The sequence below is a fragment of the Anolis carolinensis genome, chromosome 5 (assembly GCF_035594765.1).
Source record: "Anolis carolinensis isolate JA03-04 chromosome 5, rAnoCar3.1.pri, whole genome shotgun sequence".
In the NCBI taxonomy this organism is placed as follows: Eukaryota; Metazoa; Chordata; class Lepidosauria; order Squamata; family Dactyloidae; genus Anolis; species Anolis carolinensis.
Genome location: NC_085845.1, coordinates 74,609,271 through 74,632,143, shown reverse-complemented (window position 1 = coordinate 74,632,143; position 22,873 = coordinate 74,609,271). Strand labels below are relative to the sequence as shown.

General features: G+C 41.4%; 1 protein-coding gene across 1 annotated transcript in view; it reads right to left on the bottom strand.

The window, feature by feature from the left end:
• kdr (kinase insert domain receptor) overlaps nt 1-22,873 on the bottom strand; it is a 65,175-nt gene that overhangs the window by 35,496 nt on the left and 6,806 nt on the right. Inside the window, exons 2-10 of the mRNA XM_008111680.3 lie at nt 18,153-18,243; nt 13,895-14,091; nt 12,265-12,407; nt 11,955-12,123; nt 9,786-9,940; nt 8,477-8,651; nt 7,434-7,545; nt 6,761-6,927; nt 4,929-5,085 (exon numbers count right to left, since the gene is read on the bottom strand). Of these exons, the coding sequence (XP_008109887.2) occupies nt 4,929-5,085; nt 6,761-6,927; nt 7,434-7,545; nt 8,477-8,651; nt 9,786-9,940; nt 11,955-12,123; nt 12,265-12,407; nt 13,895-14,091; nt 18,153-18,243 (1,366 nt within the window). The remainder of the gene's footprint in view (nt 1-4,928; nt 5,086-6,760; nt 6,928-7,433; nt 7,546-8,476; nt 8,652-9,785; nt 9,941-11,954; nt 12,124-12,264; nt 12,408-13,894; nt 14,092-18,152; nt 18,244-22,873) is intronic.

Below are 22,873 nucleotides of genomic sequence, written 5' to 3'. Positions count from 1 at the left end.
TTCAAAACAATAATGCCTTTCAAAAGGAACATTCCAAGCTCTGCAAGGGAGCTTGAGTCCACTGTAGTGATAGTCCACAAAACTAGGCCACTGGGGGGGGGGGGGGGGGAGAATACTATCAGCTTGGATGGATTAACCTAAAGGAGCAGAAAATACAAAATTTTGAACAAGAGAACCCAGTGAGGACTCAAAGTGTCACGGGAGGGGATTGACAGAGAAAGGAACTCCAAAAAATCCCTTACAATTTATAGTATCTTGGAAAATGACATGGTTTATTGGAATTTTCTCCAGTGGCAGTGCATTCCGTGGATGAGGGCACAATACAAGATTTAGCTGCAGGGCGTTCTTATCTATACACATAATGAAAGTAAAAATATGTATGTATGTGTGTGGCTGGGGTGTCAACTCACACAGACAAGCTCCCGCTACTCAGGAGACATCAATGGCCCACCCCCCAATGACATTGCAGGTTATAGAGAACACCGTAAACTTGTCCAAGACTCCTGCCAATGTCCTCCACAATCACCATGCTGTTCACCACCTAAGTGAAGGCTTTTATACTGGGACAATTTCATCCTAGATTTTATGTTTTTCCTCCACCACAAACATCCCAATGTTTCTTACTCTCTCCATTGGTGTGGAATTTGCATGATCTGCCTCTCCCATAACCCTTTCATATTACCGTAGAGTCTCGCTTATCCAACACAAAATGGGCTGGCAAAAAGTTGGATAAGCAAAAATGTTGGATAATAAGGAAGGATTAAGTAAAAGCCTATTAAACGTCATATTACATTATGATTTTACAAATCAAGCACCAAAACATAATGTTTTAAAACAAGTGTGCCATTTGTTTGGGAGAAACAGCTGTGGATCCAGGCAGGAGGCAGACTGCATTGGATAATCCAGAACGTTGGATAAGCGAAGGTTGGATAAGCGGAACTCTACTATATTTTCTATGGCACATAGCAGACAGAGGAATTGATCAGCAACTAAACATACTGGAGAGGTTTGGGATGAATTCATCATGATTTATAGGAGTTGTAGCTACTGGGATATATAGTTCACCTGCAATCTAAGAGCACTCTGAACTCTGCCAATGATTGACCTGGAACTAACATGGTACACAGAACCCCCATGACCCACACAAAATACTGGAGGTCTTTGGAAGGATTTATAGGAGTTGTAGTTCCCTACATCCAGAGCGCACTATGAACCCAAATAATGATGGATCTGGACCAAACTTGGCATGCATACCCGATATGCCCAAATTTGAATACTGGTGGGTTTTGAGGGGAATTGGTTTGGACATTTTGAAGTTGTAGGTACTGAGATATAAAGTTCACCTGCAATCTAAGAGCACTCTGAACTCCACCAATGATGGACCTGGAACTAAACTGGCACACAGAACCCCCATGATCAAGAAAAAAAATACTGGAGGTCTTTGGTGGGATTAATAGGAGGTAGAGATTACCTACATCCAGAGCACACTATGAATCCAAACAATGATGGATCTGGACCAAACTTGGCATGCATCCCCAATATGCCTAAATTTGAATACTGGTGGGTTTTGAGGGGAATTGGCCTGGACATTTTGGCACTGTAAGTATTGGGATTTATAGTACACCTACAATCAATGAACACTCTGGAGTTTCTTGGGGTTGACCTGGCATGATGCTAGTTGTCATTAATTGAAACCTTATGCATTTTGTACAACTAAAAAAACATGACTTTTTCAAATAACCTGGGCAACACCAGGGACACAAGCAAGTAAAAAATGAAATCAATCATGCCCAGCTTTCCAAGACTTTGTCACTACATAAAAATAGAAATTCCCAGGCCCTAGAGGGAAATTCCTTCCTTATTATTCTGAATAAGGCAACTCAATCAGGATATTCATGGTGGGGTAGGGGGTATCAGCAGCTATTCTGAGAACAAACCTCCATTCATAAAATGGACAATTTGAGTTAATTTGGTTTGAGAGGAAGACAGAGAGGGACGTAAAAATCATTGAGGTCCCTAATGGGATTCTCTAGGATACTGGAATTTAGGTAGGAAGTGTCCAGGCAGCATCAACCTCCCCCCACCCCCCCTTCCCCAAAGGAAGAAGATAGAGGAAGTTATTTTAAAACAACAACAGGAAGGCTGGCTCCTTTTTGGCTTCCTTATTTTTCTTTTTGAAAAAGAAAATCCTAAAAGGAAGTCTGGCCATATGCAAAACGAAGATAAGGAAAGAGGAGGGACTGTCATTGGGAAGCTCATTCTATCATTCCCTGGCATCAATCATGGCACTTCCTCCAAGATACATAGATAAGGGACGGTGTCGAATGCGGAGGTGGGTTGACGCAAGAAAGCAACAAACAAACTGTTGCAAGTATAGACAACAACAGCTTTCAGAACAAACCACTACCCCAAAATGAAAAAATGTATGCATCCCAGTTTAAATCCTCATGCATTCAGAAAACATTTCACTTCCTCAAACTGGATCTACAGATAATTTGCTTTGAACTGGATTATATGAGTCTACATTACCATATGAGCCCCCAATGGAACATCGAGTTAAACCACTGAGCTGCTGAACATACTGACCAAAAGGTCACAGGTTCGAATCCAGGGAGCAAGGTGAGCTCCCGCTGTTAGCCCCAGCTTATGTCAACTTAGCAGTTCAAAACATGCAAATGTGAGTAAATCAATAAGTATTTATTTATTTATTTATTTACAACATTTATATCCCGCCCTTCTCACCCGAAGGGACTCAGGGCAGCATACAAATTGGCAACAATTCAATGCCTGCACATAATTAAAACAGCAATGAAAATCCAATAAAACAATTAAAACAATAGAAAAATATAAAACATATGATTAAAATCCATTCCTCCAAAATCCTTGTGCTGTAGCCGTAAATCAGTCCGGGGTCGTCTTTTATCATTTAATCTTTGAAAGCCTGGGCACATAGCCATGTTTTCAGGGCTTTTCTAAAACTCAGAAGGGTTGGAGCGTGCCGTGTTTCTCTGGGGAGGGTGTTCCACAGCCGGGGAGCCACCACCGAGAAGGCCCTGTCCCTCGTCCCCACCAGCCGTGCCTGTGAGGCAGGCGGGACCGAGAGCAGGGCCTCTCCAGATGACCTTAGGGATCTTCCTGGCTCATAGGAGGAGATACGTTCGGACAAGTAGATTGGGCCAGAACCGTTAAGGGCTTTATAGGTCAAGACCAGCACTTTGAATTGGGCTCGGTAGCATATCGGCAGCCAGTGGAGCTGTCTTAACAAGGGGGTGGTATGCTCCCTGTAAGCTGCCCCAGTTATTAATCTGGCTGCCGCCTGTTGTACTAGTTGGAGCTTCCAGGCCATTTTCAAAGGCAACCCCACGTAGAGAGCGTTGCAGTAGTCCAAACGAGCTGTAACCAGAGCGTGGAGCACCGTGGCCAAGTCAGACCTCCCAAGGAACGGGCGCAGCTGGCGCACAAGTCTTAGTTGTGCGAAGGCTCCCCTGGCCACTGCCGAGACCTGGGGCTCCAGGCTCAGCGATGAGTCCAGGAGGACCCCCAGACTGCGAACCTGTGTCTTCAGGGGGAGTGCGACCCCGTCCAGCACAGGCTGTAACCCTATTCCCTGTTCGGCCCTACGACTGACCAGGAGGACCTCTGTCTTGTCTGGATTCAGTTTCAATTTGTTCACCCTCATCCAGTCCGACACAGCAGCCAGACACCGGTTCAGGACCTGGACAGCCTCCTTAGTGACAGGTGGGAAGGAGTGACAGAGCTGGACATCATCTGCGTGCAGATGACCCCGGACCCCGAAACTCCGGATGATCTCTCCCAGTGGCTTCATGTAGATGTTGAACAACATGGGGGACAGTACTGAACCCTGCGGGACCCCACAAGACAATGGTTGTGGGGCCGAGCAGGCGTCCCCCAATGACACCATCTGGGAACGGCCCTCCAGGAAGGACCGGAGCCACTGCAGAACAGTACCTCCGAGCCCCATCCCAGCGAGGCACCCCAGAAGGATACCGTGATCGACGGTATCGAAGGCCGCTGAGAGGTCCAGCAGAACCAGCAGGGACACACTCCCCCTGTCCAGTTCCCGGCGTAGATCATCGACTAAGGCGACCAAGGCTGTCTCGGTACCATGCCCCGGCCTGAAGCCAGACTGTGCCGGATCCAGAAAATCGGTATCTGCACGGAGCGAGAAGGTAACAACGCTCCGTGCAGTCATGCCAGCCACATGACCCTGGAGGTGTCTACGGACAACGCCAGCTCTTTGGCTTAGAAATGGAGATGAGCACCAACCCCTAGGGTCAGACACGACTAGCCTTAATGTCAGGGGAAAACCTTTACTTTTACCTACATTACCATGTAATCCAGTTCAAATAAAATAATCTGGATTTTATATGGCAGTGTAGATGAAGCCTCAGAGAAATATATTGTTGTCACGTGTATTCAAGTGGCCCTATCACATGCCTTTGTTGGCAATATTTAGTCAGATGATCTAAACTGGACATGCCTATGATTATATGAGAGTTTTGCTATTAAAATTGGTGTGGAGGGGTTTGCTGCGGGGGATACAAAGGAAATCATCTGCAACATTTGTGTGTGTGTACCGATCTGTTTTGCTGAAACTAAATCCCTAGCGTTTTCGCATTAACAACAGATTTAGAGGAAGTTTTGTCTACAGCCAGGAAAGGGTGGAAATAAATATTTTTATACAGACATTGCTCTTCCTTTGTCCTATGACCAGGTTTATTATTCTGCTTTGTTGGATAATAAAAAGCAATTTTAACAAACAAATGTGGCCAAAAAAGTCCACTTCTTTTAATTATTGGGCTCAAACAAGAAAAATGATGGCTATTGGATACTAAAACAGCAATCCTCAAAAAAGAAGATTGGAGATATATCCAGAACAATGAGCAAATACATCATGTTGTACTTACTGAGGGTTGAAAGTGCATTCTTCTTCCAGCTGCCAGGACCACTGAATCTTGACCGATGCTGGAACAGCATAGACTGTACATGTTAGCATTTGAGTCGAGCCATATTTATAGGAATCCACAGGAGCCAAAAGAGCATTCTCTCCAATCTGAGGAGGAACTACAGGTGGGAAAAAAGATAAAGAAATGTCTTTATTAATGGAATCTTATTATTAACCCACATTTAGTAAAGAAAAATGGGACTTGCAACAAAATGTGGCTCTATGTGTTGTTGAAGGTTTTAATGGCCAGAATCACTGGGTTGCTGTGAGTTTTCCAGAGCCCTATCAGACCCTATCTACACTGCCATACAATCCAGTTTTTGAATCCAGATTATCTGCTTTGAACTCAATGATATGACCCTACACTGCCATATCATCCAGTTCAAAGCATCTGGAATCAGTAACTGGATTGTATAGCTGTGTAGATGGGGTCTTAGGTTGGATCTACACTGCCACATAATCCAGTTCAGATGATAATCTGGATTCTGTATGGCAGTGTAGATGGAGCCTTAGTTTTAGAGAGGGGAAAGTAGTTGCCCCAATAATTTCTCAGTATATGTTGACCATCATAGGTTTTTCCTAAAGATTTTTGCATGCCTTGGGATTTTCCCCGGGCTTGTCATAACTTCCTTTTCATACAGGGGTGGTCTGTTTTCATCCCTTAGGTCTGAATATTGGAACTTTGTTGTTGTTGTTTATTTATACCTTGTCTTTTCTCTTCACAAGGACTGAAAGGTTGCCAGTTCAGATGTGCGGGATGGGGTGATCTCCCATTGTTAGCCCCAGCTTCTGCCAACCTAGCAGTTTGAAAACATGCAAATGTGAGTAGATCAATAGGTATCACTCCAGTGGTCATGCTGGCCACATGGTCTAGGAGGTGTCTGCAGAAAATGCTGGCTCTTCGTCTTAGAAATGGAGATGACCCCCAGAATCGGACTCGACTAGACCAGACTCTGGGAGTTTGTGCTCATCTCCATTTCTAAGCCGAAGAGCCAGTGTTGTTGGTAGCTGCCTCCAAGGCCATGTGGCCAGCATGACTGCATGGAGTGTCATTACCTTCCTGATGGAACGATACCTATTGATCTACTCACATTTGTATGTTTTCGAACTGCTAGGTTGGCAGAAGCCGGGGCTAACAATGGGAGCTCACCCCATCCCGCAGATCTGAACTGCTGACCTTTCAGTCAAAAAGTTCTACAGCTTAGCATTTTAAGATGCACCACCATGCTCCCATAACTAGATTATAGGATAGTGTATTTGGGGGGGGGGGGGGGTTGTTCATTGGGGCTAAAAGTGGGAGCTCACCCCGCTCCCAGATTCAAACTGGCAACCTTTCGGTCAGCAAGTTCAGCAGCTGAGTGCTTTAACCCGCTGTGCCATCGGGGGCTCATATGGTAATGTAGACTCATATAATCCTGTTCAGGCTAATATCCTGCTTTTCCTATGAAGCTAACTTCACCCTCCCATACAACCAAAGAGATATTGTTGTCCCTCAAACAAGCTATTTTTGTAGAAGCCGCAAACAATAATTTCCCCAGCAGCCAAATGGAGGAGAAACATGAAGCGAGAAGCTAGACAGGACAGTGAAGGGAGGGCAGGAAGGATGGGAGAGGCATACAAGGACATCAGAGAAGGGTTTGGTCAAAAAGCACCCTGAAGACAGGAAAAGAGCAGGACACAAAGACAAACACAAATGCTGGGTAAACTGAAAGCATCATCATCACCATCATCATTTTTAAAAACATGCATAACCAGAATTTTATTCTGATTAAACCAAGTATTCTGGGATTTTACCATTCACAAACAGATGAAACGTATGCTTTTTCTGCATCTTGCTTATGGGATTGGTCAGCACAACAGTATAATTCCCAGCATCTCTTTCATTTGTTTCAGTAATTGTCAAGGAGTAACCACCAAGTTTAATAGTACGATTTGAAGCAATGGGGTTTCCATTTTTAAACCTGCAGAAAAAAACAATTGGTCATTTGTAAAGACTGAATGATAACACATTTATACAACACACATAAAGGATCCCATTTGTACCTAACCTATATCCAACCTGAAGAGCTTAGAGCAGCGTTTCTCAATCTGGGGGTTGGGACCCCTGTGAAGGAGGCCATGAGAGGTGTGTCAGAGGGGTCAACAAGGACCATCAGAAAACACATGCTGTATTTCTGATGGTCATAGGAACCCTTTTGGCAGAGAAGGCTGAAGATTTCTCCGCCTGCCAAACCCTTCCAGTATTTTCTGTTGGTCATGGGAATTCTGTGTGTCAAGTTTGGTTCAGTTCCATTGTTGGTAGAGTTCAGAATGCTCTTTGTTTGTAGGTGAACTATAAATCCCAGCAACCAAAACTCCCAAATATCAAGGTTTTAAATAAAATAAATTATCTCACGAGGGCAAGGAAATGTTAGCAAAAGAAAGAATTAAAATCACTTTTAAAAGGAAAACCTTTTCTGATTCTTACCATTTTACATCTGGCGATGGGTAAGCTCTGAACTGCACAGGAACTTTAACAAGTTCGCCCACTTTTGCCTCCACCAGGGATGGCATTTTTCCCAAAAGGATGAAAGGTTTTTCTGTTAAGATTTGAAAGAAAACAAACATTTCAGAATATTTAATTTTTTTCCAGAAATTCATGCTTTCATGTGGCTCGTTTATTTTAAGCAAAGACAATGGGCATCCCATCCCAAAATAATAGTGACTGCTGAAATATGTTGATTTTTTAAAGCAATTAGGTGATATCATCAGGCTATGCTTTACTCTGAACTATCAGATGTAGCGTCCCAGCATTTTAGCTAAGGCTCTTTTCACACAGCTGTATAAAATCCATATTGAACTAGATTATATGGCAGTATGAGGCACTTCAGATAATCCACTTCAAAGCAGATATTGCGCATTATCTACCTTGATATTCTGGGTTATATGACTGGAGTTAAAATTGCTGGAAGAAACATTAACAACCTCAGATATGCAGATGATACCACTTTGATGGATATTAAAGGCAAAGATGAAGTACTTTGGCCACATAATGAGAAGACAGGAAAGCTTGGAGAAGATAATGATGCTGGGGAAAATGGAAGGAAAAAGAATAAGGGGCCAACCAAGGGCAAGATGGATGGATGGTATCCTTGAAGGGACTGGCTTGACCTTGAAGGAGCTGGGAGTGGCCACGGCCGACAGGGAGCTCTGCCGTGGGCTGGTCTATGAGGTCATGAAGAGCTCTGTTTAGCCTTCTTTGCCAAAGAGTATTGGTGTCTCAGGCCACATCTACTCTGCCATATATAATCCATATTGTCTTGAACTGGATTATATGGCAGTGTAGACTCATATAATACAGTTCAAAGCAGATCTGATATAATAATGTGGAGAGGATCTGCACAACCCTATATTCTATGAACTTATGTTTAAAAGACTGAGGGAACCCTTGGGGTTCGATCTAGTAACCATCTTAATATTGTTGCCTCATCACAGGTATCCAACAGAAGTAAATCCTGAGATGTGCCTTACCGTAAATGATAACATTGATGCTGCTTTTCCGAGTCATTTGGCTGCTGGAGGCGGTGCACCTGTATTGACCTCCATCCTTTAAGTCCACATGATCGATGGTGAGACTGCTGACAAACTTCTTCTCTTCATTGCTGGGCGACGTCACCCCATCCCGGATTATAACGTGCTTGTTGTTCTGTAACAGAAATAAAAACAATTCATTCCCACTTCACCCTTTCAGCTTCCCTGTCACTACATATATGAAATTCAGTAGGATTTGTTTTCTAAGGCTACTCTGCCCTATATCCCAAGATCTGATCCCAGATCATCTGTTTATCCCAGATTATGTCAGTGCAGACTCATATAACCCAGTTCAAAGCAGATAATCTGGGATTAGGTCCTGGGATACTGGGCAGTATAGATCTAGTCTAGGTTGATCTCAGGCCCCTTCCACACAGCTGAATAAAATCCCACATTATTTGCTTTGAACTGGGTTATATGGCAGTGTGGACTCAGATAGTTCAAAGCAGATATTGTGGGATTTTCTGCCTTGATTTTCTTGGATATAGGGCTGTATGGAAGGGCCCTCAGAGAACAAAAGACAGGACATCTCTCCAAGTGTGGCGCAGCTGATTAGTAGCCAGCTGCAATATATCACTACTGACTGAGAGGCCATGAGATGGAAGCCCGGGTTAGATTAAGGTCCTGATCATTAATAGCCTAGCTTGCTGTTGACCTAAGCAGCTGGAAAGACAGTTGCATCTGTCGAGTAGAAAATTTAGGTACCGCTTTATGTGGGGAGGCTAATTTAACTAATTTATGACAACATAAAAACTTCCAGCAGGGTGCAGAAAGGAATGGAGAAGTACTCCAAGGACTTGGTGTCACAAGTGGACAATGAAGCGTCATCTCCCCCTGTGGCTGGAATCGAGCGTACCCTCATGAAGCTGGAAGCCGGAAAATATTAAATTGCCTCTGTGTGTGTCTATATGTCATATGTCTAATGGCATTGAATGCTTGCCATGTATATGAGCATTGTGATCCGCCCTGAGTCCTCTTCAGGGTGAGAAGGGCAGAATATAAATACTTCAAATAAATACTCTTCTATAAACCAGCCGCATGTATAAGTCAAGACATTTTGGGACCAAAATTATGAATCATGGGTTTGTTGAGGGTCATTTTATTTATATCCAACCTTTCTCCCAACAAGACTTACATAAGGTTAAAGCAAAAGGCAACTAAAAGCTAGAGACAGAAAAGAGAAAAATAATTCAATTAGGTAATATTAAAAGACCTGTAATTGGTTGTATTTTTTTTAATGAAATGCTACCTTGTTTGCTGCTGCCTTCTTTGATGGATAGTCCCATTCAAACACAATCCCCATATTCAGCTCAGTCCTTGCAGTACAGTTTAGAGCAAGTTTCTCTCCTGCTGCCAGCGCAACATTGTGTGGAGGGCTCATTGCAAGATCATGGATTCTGTATCCTAGGTGGGGAAAACAGGAAGAATTTGTACAATTATTCAGGACACTCACACAGAGGTAGTTCTATAAGAAACTTTATAAACAAAGCACTTCCAAAGTATATAAAGGTTGAGCATCTCTTGCCTGGAATTCTGAAAGATCCCAACACTTGCCTGCAGGGGTAGCTGATAAATGACACTTTGCTCTCAGATAGCTCAATGTACACAAACTTTCCTTCATGCATAAAAATATTGAAAATATTGTGTATAAATCCTCCATAACGCTATAAGGCATATATCAAAGCAAAATGAATTTCATGTTTAGATTTAGGTTCCATCCCAAAGATAGCTCATTAGTATGTACAGTACATACAAGTTTAAGTATTCCAAAATTTTATATTTATAACACTTCTGGTCTTAAGAATTTCAGATTAAATAAAACTCAAACTGTAAAGCTACCTGAGGATTGATTTGGCATATTTTACTTTGTTCATACCACAAAACCTTTTCTTCAGGATTGAAAAACTGAAGGTAACAAGAAAACGATCTAGAACGAGAATGAGCTGACAGTAGCTGGATCTACACTGCGATAGAAAATCCAGATTATTTGCTTTGAACTGGATTATATGGCAATGTAGACCCATATAATCCATATGAGTGTAAACTCATATAATCCAGTAATAAATAATAAACTTTATTTATATCCCGCCCTATCTCCGCAGGGGGACTCACCATAATGTGAATTATCTTGTTTGATAATCTGATTTATATGTCAGTGTTAATCCAGCAAGTGTGTCTCTAACTGGGATGACTTGGGCTGGATCTACACTGACATATAATCCAGTTCAAAGCAGATAATCTGGATCTTATATGCCAGTGTATATGAGGCTTCAAGGAAGATAGATGCCAGCTGATGCAATAGGAGCCTAGGTTTGGGTCCTTTCTACACTGCCATATAAAATCCAAAATATCTGCTTTGAACCAGATTATATGGCAGTATAGACTCGTATAATCCAGTTCAAAGCAGATAATCTGGGTTACCTGCTTTGATAATATGGATTATATGGCAGTGTAGAAGGGCCCCTTTGTCTGTGGTTCTGCTTTCAAAATTCTCTAAAATTCTGTTTTAAGAGCAACAACTCTTGCAATGTTTGATTTCTTTTATTTGGGGGGCAGGTTGTAACTCCTATAATTTTCCAATCAGGATGACTATTACTTTATGAAGGATTGTGGGAGTTGAAACCCATAAAGAGAAACTTCTCCATGCTCTGCAAACCTGTATATTGGAATATTTGTTTCTACATGTGAGAGTCCTGCTGCTGCCCTTCACTCACCACCCCACTTCTTTGCTTGTGCTTTTTCTGTCTGTCCTGGTTACCTCTCTCTTCAAGCCCAGCTATAAGCAAAGCAGCTGGAGGATGTGGATTCAGGGGAAGTGTTCAACATCCTTCTTGCACCTATTGTTTCTTGGATTTCAGTTGCTATCACCTTAGTGACTTTGCAGCTGGAAAGCATCAGCACTGGGCAGGCCATACATTAGGGATGAATGAGATATCTGCAGGCCCTTCCACACGAAGCTTCAAAAGCTTGCATAACGTATTTCAATCTTTGGCATTTGCCCAAAAAATGTGTCACTTTGTATTTTTAATTGTGTTGTACATGAAGGCAGAGGCCCCTTCCACACAGTTGTGTAAAATCCGACATCATCTGCTTTGAACTGGACTATATGGCAGTGTGGACTAGGATAACCCATTTCAAAGCAGATATTGTGGATGATCTGCCTGGATATTCTGGATTATATGGCTGCCCTGACCCACGACCAAATATGTACATGACCAAATAATATGAAGCTGATGAACCTATATCCAAAAATGTTTTAAACGATTAGACAGAAGAAATAGTCTTTGATTCAATTGTTACTTCTCATAGTCATCTCAATCAATGTGGCTCCATACTGTTACAATGCCCTTTCTTACACTGTGTGAAACAAAACAGCAACAACAAAGAAAATGCTCACATATAGTAGTATATATCTTACCTAAAACCACCACGATGTACATCAGGGACTGATAACTTTCACCATCTATCTTAGCTTTGCAGAAGACGATGCCAACATCACTGATCAAGCTGGTGGGAATGGTGAACCCTTTCTGACTCTCCCAGGTTTTGGCTTTGCCGTCAGGAACAAACACTTTGTCTGGATACTTCTGCATGAACATCACAATAACAATCAGTTAAACTTATCATATTTTCTAAAAGATGGTAGGTAGGGAAGCAGGAAATATGACAATATGTGTCCATGAGTACAACTGAAACACTATCAAAAATAACAGTCTGGTCAATCTTACCGTATGGAGTGAAACATTCAAATTTGATGTAGACCCAAGGCAGGGAATCACCACAGTTTTATTTCCAGTTATGTAGATTGCATCTGGTTTTTCACTGGCTGATTTCAAAAACGGAGATCTATAATCTGGAAGGTCTGTAAAATCTGCAAGATTTAAATAAACGCCACTAGTTTGCATGAACTTTTTGCTAAGTGCTACATCACAAAATATACATCAAAGACTGAAAACTTTCACCATCTATCTTATCATTATTTTCTCTTAGATCCCTTCCACACAGCTGAATAAAATCCCACATTTTCTCCTTCAAACTGGAATATATGGCAGTGTGGACTCAGATAACCCAGTTCAAACCAGATATTGTGGGATTTTCTGCCTTGATATTCTGGGATATAGGGCTGTGTGGAAGGGCCCTCTGTAGAAAAAGGGAACATATACATAATTTGCAACACATCTCAACACAAGCATTTTATTCAGCTGCATTTCTTCCCACTTTGTTGATTTCTGGTGTTAGATACCAAAGAAGTCAACACATTTATTTATTTATTTATTTATTTATTTATTTATTTATTTATTTATATTTCGGGCATTTCTATGTTGCCTTTCTCCCAATGGACCCAAGGCTGATCCACCACCAAATAAGTACAAGCAACATTAAACATACAATATAACATAAACCCATTGATTAAAACAGCCCAAAAGGGTTCCATGGACACTACCTTGTAGACAATTTAAATTAAATTAAGATTGAATGAAAAGTAGTCTAAAATTTCCATGAGGCAATAAAATACTAGGCTTCTGTGCCATTCAGTTAAAAGCTATTTCAAACAGTAATGTCTTCAGCTCTTTCCTAAAGGACAAGAATGTGAGAGTTGCTCTAATAGCTAATAATAACAGTAATAATAATAATAACACTTTATTTATATTCCATTGTATCTCCTCGAAGGGACTCACAGCGGATCGCAACATACACAGATAGGGAAACATTCAATGCCTTTAATATAGTGGAATAACAATTACATACAATTACACAGAACAAAGGTAAAGGCTTCCCCTTTCATCTCCGGCTTTCTGGAAGCAGTGCTCAACTCTAGCTATGAGGAGGTTCTCTTGTCCCATTTCCAAGCCAAGGAGCCTGTTGTCCTTAGACACCTCCTGGTCATGTTGCTGGCATGGCTGCCTTTATCACCTTCCCGCCAAAGTGGTACCTATTGATCTACTCACATTTGCATGTTTTAGAACTGCTTGGTTGGCAGGAGCTAGGGCTAACAGTGGGAGCTCACCCCGACCCGCAGCTTCGAACTGCCAATCTTCAGGTCGGCAGATTCAACAGTTCAACGGTTTAACCTGCTGCGCTACCCTGGCATTTTACTACCTAAAGCTTCAAGTACCCACTATAAGAGATAAATGTCCATATCAATATGAGCAAGGAAATTTCTTCTCTCGCAAAAGATAACAGGTATGCATAGGCCCTTTACGGCACCATCTTACAGCCTGAAAAGAACTCATTTTCAAAGTTAGAAATAACTTCTATTTTGTTCTATAGAAGAAAGTGTGTATAGAATTGCTGTGCTAATCTTTTGTTTCCTCATTTATTATCAAGTAAAGGGAATTACATCAGTAAACATCTTACCTTGTACATATATATAAACACTTGCTGCTGTATGGTTGTCCTGATAAAAACATTTGTAGGCTCCGGTGTCATTGCCTTTTACTTTGCTAAGTGTGAGGAGCTTACAGTAGGCATTTTCCGTACAGTCCGTCACTGCCACACGGTTTTCAGAACTTGTCTGATTGTTCGGCCAAAACCATTCCAAGGCTCTTTCACCACTAAGAAACAAACACAGAGGTGTAAAGAAACAAAGGTTTTCCCCTGACATGAAGTCCAGTCGTGTCCGACTCTGGGGGTTGGTACTTATCTCCATTTCTAAGCCTAAGAGCCAGCGTTGTCCATAGACACCTCCAAGGTCATGTGGCCAACATGACTGCATGGAGTGTCGTTACCTTCCCGCCGGAACAGTACCTATTGATCTACTCACATTTACATGTTTTCGAACTGCTAGGTTGGAGAACCTGGGGCTAACAGTGGGTGCTCACTCCGCTTCCTAGATTAGAACCTGCGACCTTTCAGTCTGCAAGTTCACCACCTCAGCGCTTTAACATGCTGCACCACCGGGGGCTCCAAATAAACAAAAGGAACACCTTAAGTTATACTGAAGACATAGATTTCCAGATGGGAGGCAGTCACAACAAGGATTTACTTCATGTGCCTTCTTCTTGGCACATTTCTTCCTTTCACCCTGTATTTGTGCCTCTTCGAAATCCACAGCACTGTTGGAAACAGCTGACCTCCAGTTACAACACACAGGTTATAACTGGACATCCCCCCCATTGTTAATGAAAGGTACACAGAGCTGTGTTCATTCACTGATAGACCACTCATCAGTTTTTGAATAAGCCATCACAAACCAACAGCATTTCGTATAAAATGACCTCAAATAAAGTAGCATTCAATAGAGTGTTCATTTAGACAGCTGCCATTCATCTGGAACAGCATTTCTCAACCTGGGGGTTGGGACCCCTGTGGGTGAGGGGGTGTCAGAGGGGTCGTCAAAGACCATCGGAAACTACAATTACCATCATGATGGGTCAGTTCCCCCTCCAAACCCCACCAGTATTCAAAGTTGGTCATATTGGATATTTGTGCCAAGTTTGGTCCAGATCCATCAGTTGGGTGCACATTGTTCTGTCGATGTGGGTGAACTATAACTCCCAACCTCTGAGATCAGTCCCCTCAAACCCCACCAGTATTCAAAGTTTGGCATGTTGAGTATCTGTGGCAAGTTTACTAGTTCTGTCACCAGTTTCATACAGAGTGATCTCTGAGTGTTGGTGAATTACAACTCCCAGACTAAGGCTGGATCTACAATCCCATATAATCCAATTTCTGAATCCAGATTATTTGCTTTGAAGTGGATTATATGAGTCTACATTGCCATATCATCCAGTTCAAATTAGATAATCTGAATGCAGAAACTGGGTTATATGGCAGCACAGATGGGGCCTGATGACCTTAACTCCTATGGCTCCATGCCGTCGTTATTTGACTCTGTTGCCACAGGAGAAATAGAATGTTTGAACTTGACATGATCAAGACATACTAGGAATTTTATAGTACAAGACTGATTTTTAGGACTAGCTGTTCTTTCAATAGAGAATGAGCAAGCAGATCAAATGGATATTGCAAAAATCACTGATGCATTTGCTCATATCAAAGCAAAAAGAAGGCTTGTTTGAAGTGGAGTGGAAACATTGCAAAATACTGGCAAACAATCAGAAGTTATATAATTGGCTATTGATGTAGCAAAACTAATTTGGGGGGGCAAATGGATTGTGCAGGTGGGGTTACTCCAAATTATAGCTGGTCCTGTGAGGAAGAGCTAACTTTTTAATTCTTCAGACGCTTCCATCATGAAAGCATTCAAGGGAGATACAACTGAATTGATATTTAAACCAGGTCTCATACATAACTATATATAATCTGGCAGATATATAAAGCATTGTAAGTGAACCAGTGAGGTGTATGGTTTGAGTGCTGGACTATGAATCTGGAAACCAGGGTTCGAATCCCCATTTCACCATAAAAACCTACTGAGTGACCTTGGAAAAGTCAAACTCTCTCAGCTTCAAGGGACATATAGGACAACCCCCCTCTGAACAAACCTTGCCAAGAAAATCCTATGATAGGGTTGTATAAAATGCTCTACGTCAGTGGTTCTCAACCTTCCTAATGCCGCAACCCCTTAATACAGTTCCTCATACCAACCATAAAATTATTTCCATTGCTACTTGATAACTGTAATTTTGCTACTGTCATGAATCGTAACGTAAATATCTGATATGCAGGATATATTTTCATTCACTGGACCAAATTTAGCACAAATACCCAATATGCCCAAATTTGAATAATGGTGGGGTTGGTGGGGGGGGGGGGGTAATTTTATCATTTGGGAGTTGTACTTGCTGGGATTTATAGTTCAGCTACAATCAAAGAGTGTTCTGAACACCACCAATGATGGAGTTGAACCAAACCTGGCACACAAAACTCCCATGATCAAAAGAAAATACTGGAAGGGTTTGGTGGGCATTGACCTTGAGTCTTGGAGTTGTAGTTCACCTACATCCAGAGAGCACTGTGGATTCCAAACAATGATGGCTCTGGACCAAACATGGCACAAATACTCAACATGCCTAAATGTGAACATTGGTTGAGTTTGGGGAAAACAGACCTTGACATTTGGGAGTTGTAGTTGCTGGGATTTTCAGTTCACCTACAATCAAAGAGCCCCTTGAACCCCACCAACGATAGAATTGGGCTAAACTTCCCACACAGATCCCCCAGAAACAGAAAATTCTGGAGAGATTTGGGTTCCTAAGACCATCAGAAATATGTGGTTTCTTATGGTCTTTGTCGTCCCTTCTGAAACCCCCCTCAAGACCCCCCAGGGGTTCTGAGCCCCAGGTTGAGAAATGCTGCTGTAAGTGTGCATTATATGCATATGTGGATTCAATGAAGTATCCCATTCTTTCAACATTGGCAAGAGCCCAAACACAATGTGATTTTTTGGTACTGTTCCATTATCAGGGCAGAGGCCACTAGGGGCCGCTAGAGTGAAGAGTAGTCCATTTTATGAGGAGGGGGAGTCAAAGGAAGAAAACTACTTCCACGGTTTTTGCTGGTTATTTTCCCTTTCCCCCTTCCCATATCATAAACTAGTGTTGTTTCCAGGACGGGGATATGAATGGGGGGAATAACAGGAAAACAGGGGGGAAATGGTTTTCCTCCTTCAACCCCCATAAAATGAACTATCTTTCTCTCTCTACCGTCCCCTAGTGGCCTTTGCCCCAATAAAGGAACAGTCCCATTTTTTCTTTTCTAGATTCTCAATTTGACATTTTTAGATTTCCATGTAACCATCTAGTGTATGCCTACACTAGCCAAGAAAGTCACAGAAAGGAAATAAACTAAGTAAAAACCTTTATTTGAAAGTACAGTAGAGTCTCACTTTTCCAACATAAATGGGCCAGCAGAACACTGGATAAGCAAAAATGTTGGATAATAAGGAGGGATTAAGGAAAAGCCTATTAAATGTCAAATTACGTTATGATTTTACAAATTAAGCACCACAAACATCATGTTTTACAACAAATCAACAGAATAAAGCAGTTCAAAACATGGTAATGTTATATAGTACAGTGTTCCCTCACTACTTCGCGGTTCACTTTTTGCAGATTCGCTGTTTTGCAGTTTTTCTATAAACTCTAAAAGACTATTGTAAATCATAAAAATTATAATTTACAGCCTAAGGAAGGGAGGAAGGAGAAGCCAAAGGGAGAGAAAAGGAGCCCAAGCGGCAACAGGAGAAGAAGGAGGTGATTTATCAACACACGATTGGTTGATAAAGACTTAAAATAGTGTATAACTACTAAAATAATGGATAAATATTAAAATAAATATAGCGCTCCTACTTTGCAGATTTTCATTTATTGTGGGTGGTCCTGGAACCTAACCCCCGCAGTAAGTGAGGGAACACTGTAATTACTGTATTTATGAATTTAGCACAAAAACATCACAATATATTGAAAACATTGACTAAAAAAATGGCTACTAACAAACTGACTACAAATAAAGATAGAATTGCATAAAATGAACTTACAGTAGCAACACTGTTGGAAATTAAATCCACAAAAAGTTCAATTCTTGCTGCCTAGAGAAACAGCTGTGTATCGAGGTTGGAGGTAAACTGCGTTGGATAATCCAGAGTGTTGGATAAATGAAAGTTGGATAAGTGAGACTCTACTGTACTATCATTTCCGTGCTTTTTCCTTACCTGCAAGTAATTTGTAGTGTATCGTTTTCAGTGACGGTAATGAGAGATTTCTGGGTGCTGAGTAATGGTGGATCCAAAGAAACAGGGGAGTCTGCAAAATATGAAAGATCAGTCAGTAAATATGTTAACGGAAACTTGCTCAACAGAGAGGATTACAGCAGAGTACACATAACTTGTACATTTAAGTGGGCATATACATACATCCATGATGCACGTAAAGTGGAATTCTACTGTGCACTACTCTGGCACAGGAGTTGTGCCATTTATGGGTTAAATTATGAAGGACAAAACATGTCCTTTCACATATCATGCTAGAAATTGTGAGCTGTGTCATAACAGGAAGAATGGGCAGATGGTCAGAAGCTAGCAACCCAGTTGTACAATTCAAAAAGCTAGGGTGGAGTTCCTGTTTTGTTGCATTGCAAACTTCAAGGTCTAGCTAAAGGATATGGGTCATTGAAATGAAGTGAACTCAACTTCATATGATGATCTCATGCACACAGAACAACTGAAATCTTTTCTGGTTTTTGTTTCTAAACGCCTTTTTAACACAACTGTGCTTCACTACCTTTTCTCAAAATTACTCAGAATTATTTGTGTGTGCCTCCTTTTATACACAGTGGTTTGAATGTTAAATCAGGACCCCTTCCTTACTGTCCTTATATCCCAGGATCTGATCCCAGGTTATCTGCTTTGAACTGGATTATATGAGTCTCCAACATATAATCTGGGATAAACAGATAACCTGGGATGAGATCCTGGCATATAGGGCAGTGCAGAAGGGGCCACTGAAGAACAAGGTTTGAATCCCCATTCAGCCATGAAAACTGACTGGGTGACACTCTTAGCCTCAGAAAACTAGTTGTCATAAGTCAGAAATGACTTAAAAGCACACAAGAACACACATACACATACCATATACTACACTATCTATGTTATAGATTCCTTTTTTTTTTTTGCAAAACAACTACATTTGCATAGAGTGAAAGAAAATAATAAATCACTAGTTTGCTGTGAATTTTCTGCACTGTATGACCAGAAGCATTCTCTCCTGACATTTCGCCCACATCTATGGCAGGCATCCTCAGAGGTTGTGAGGTCTGTTGGAAACTAGGCAAGTGGGGTTTATATAGTCATGGAATGTCCAGGGTGGGAGAAATAACTCTTGACTGTTTGAGGCAGGTGTGAATGTTGCAACTGGCCACCTTGATAAACATTGAATGGCTAACTGCAGCATTCACACTTGCCTCAAACAGACAAGAGTTCTTTCTCTCACCCTAGACATTATGCCACAGATATATAAACCCCACTTGCCTAGTTTCCAACAGACCTCACAACCTCTGAGGATGCCTGACATAGATGTGGGTGAAACGTCAGGAGAGAATGCTTCTGGGACATAGCCATAGAGCCAGCTCAAAACCCAGCTCAAAGCAGATATTGTGGATTATCTTCCTTGATATTCTGGGTTATATGGCTTTGTGGAAGGGCCCTACAAGGACTCTCTATAGTGGTGGCTCTCTGTGATGTAAGGGAGTAAGGAAGCAAAGAAGAAAGCAACAGGAAAGTGAATTTTTTGCAAAACAATAGTCTGATTTTAGTGACAGAAGTGCAATGTAATACAATAGATGTTATAAAATAGCTTTGGAGAGTTGCCTGGTACTCATGTGTTACCTAGCCCAACTTAAGCATTATGCACGAAAGATGTGAAGGATGATATTATACAACAAAAGGCAGACTCTAGAAAAATACATGTATTGAATGAAGTTAAAAGTAGAAGGCCTTCCAGACTAACCCTATATCCCAGGATCTAATCCCAGGTTTTCTGTTTATCCCAAATTATCTGGCAGAACAGATGCATATAATCCAGTTTAAAGCAGAAAACCTGGGATCAGATCGTGGGATATAGGAATTGTCTGAAACGGCCCTTAGATCTTTCTATTTTTGTTGGAGTAGGGTCAATGGTCTCCAATCCTGGTGCAGATGCTAGTGAACTCAGCAATTACATTACATATAATTTAATTATACTAACACTAATGCTTTTTAAAACAAGACTTCAACCCCACCTCAAGCCACGAGGAAAGGCAGTTAAGAAATAAAATTATTGTTATTGTTGTTGTTGTTGTTGTTGTTGTTGTTAAAAGTACACTTTCCCTCAATTAAATTGAATGCAGTTTTTAGGGTATTTCCCCCAGGAATCATGTGTTTGTTACATTGTTCGTAGCCTTCCACCACCTCCCTACTATCCTTACTGAAGTTTTCCACTTTGTGGCATGCAGCAATGAGCAACATGTTGACAGTCATGAAAGAACAGTAGGAAAGGGGGAACAGGAAGAGAAACCCTGTGGTACCTTTCCTCGTGTTGCAAAGGAAAATGGGGGAAAGGAAACCATCTGTAGAAAATGAGAGCTTGGGGAAATGAACGTGCAATGGACAATCCAAGAGAAGAGAGACACATTAAGAGGAAGAGCATTAACAAGATAATCACAAAATACATGGTATAGGTGGGAATAAATGGAAAGAAAATGGGAAGTCAAAGGTAGCCTGAGCCAAAATTAATAGCATTCTTCAAATCCAGATCCGTGCTGTCATTTCCCCCAACATTTCAGTAAGTGCAGTTTTGGCTCAGAATAATAGTGAATACTATATTAAAATATGTTTGTACGGTTGTGGGTAAGTCCGCACAGCCTAAAGTCATTTCACGAAAGATGAACTGAAAGTCTTTAGTGGTTCTGAATGTGTTGCAGATATGACTGCAATTTTATATTGAATTTTTCTTGGCCTTTCAGAAGAAAAATGCACTAGTTGCAGATATGAGATGCTCAGATAAACAAGTACATTGAGAAGGAGATGAGCTCTTCAAGGAAGATGTCAGGTTAGGGTGTTTGTGAAGGCATGTAATACATTTTTATTCATGGCTCATCCAAATAGTGTAAAATAAATTGAAAAAAAATCTGTTCCTGGCTTGAAAGTGTTGTTTTCTGTTTAATTGTGCAGTAATTACTTTGAAAGTAGTTGTTATACTCCAGAAACTTTTTGTGGCTGCCACAGACTATGGGCCTGTTCACACAGCCATATAACTAGGAATATCAAGGCAGAAAATCCCACATCATCTACTTTGAATTGGAATATAGCAGCGTGGACTCCGATAACCCAGTTCAAAGCAGATATTGTGGGATTTTCTGCCTTGACCGTCTGGGTTATATGGCTGTGTGGAAGGGCTCTTTGTTGAATTGGTTGAGACTCTGTGAAATATTCACTGAAAAACTATAGCAAAACATGATGCGGAATATCCCGCAAAAACAAAGTTTTTGCAGTTTAATAAACTGTATGGGAGTATAGATGAGCCCTTTCATACATCAACCCATCTCATAGATCACACAAAGTTAAAATTGTGCCAAGTATACATTTTGGCCTAGCTAAAATACTCAAAGGGCATCAGATCTGGGAAGCTAAGCAGGGTCAGCCCTGGCTGGTCCTTGGATGGGAGATCCCAACAAATACCTAATCTTGTAGGCTGTATTACAGGGGAGGGGAAGAATTGATAAAACCACCTCTGAGGTTGGATCTACAATGCACTATATCCCAGGATCTGATACCAGATTATCTGCTGTGAATGCATTATATGAGTCTTCACTGCCAGATAACCTGAGATAATCTGATAATCCAGGTTCATATCCTGGGGCCCTTTCCACACAGCTGAATAAAATCCCACATTTTCTGCTTTGAACTGGAATATATGGCAGTGTGGACTCAGATAATCCAGTACAAAGCAGATATTGTGGGATTTTCTGCCTTGGCATTCTGGGTTATATGGCTGTATGGGAGGGATATAGGGTGGTGTAGAAGAGGTCTGAGTATTCCTAGTCTGAAAAACCCTGTGAAATCCAAAGAGTTGTCATAAGTTATCACGCTTCTGAAAGTCATGTACACATAGGTTAAAGGTAAAGGTTTTCCCCCTGACATTAGGTCTAGCCATGTCCAACCGTGGGGGCTCATCTCAATTTCTAAGCCGAAGAGCCGGCGTTGTCCGTAGACACCTCCAAGATCATGTGGCCATCATGACTGCATGGAGCACCATTACCTTCCCGCCGGAGCAGTACTTATGATCTACTCACATTTACATGTTTTTGAACTGCTAGGTTGGCAAAAGCCAGGGCTAACAGCGAGTGCTCACTTTGCTCCCCGGATTCGAACCTGTGACCTTTTGGTCTGTAAATTCAGCAGCTCAGAACTTTAACACGCTGCACTACCAGGGACATATATTGATGTTCCCAGGGGAGTGACACCATCTACATAACACAAATAATTAAAAGCTTTGATAAATAAGTACAAATGAAAGCCTTGGCAAATAAAAACACTGGTAATGTTAAAAAGCACAGTAGATACAATACTGGAGTTTTTCACCAAAGGGGTAAATCAAAAAGCCCTGAAAAAGTCGTTCTTCCTATCTGGTCATATTTCTGTAAAAATTAGGAAAGTAATAATGGCCAAAAATAGATCTAGATCCACTGTAGATCTCTCTCTGTGATTTCAGAACATCCAGAAAGGATTGGTGTTTTCTAATAGTTTAACAACAGCAGCATCAAAACAAGTCTTCTAGTATCCTAGTACTCTAAATCTTGGGGCAACCAAGAATGATTATTTTCCTGTTAGTTTTGCTCAGTTCTGCTACTCAAACAACTTCCTGGGCTCTGAATTATTCCATTCTAAGAATATGCCTG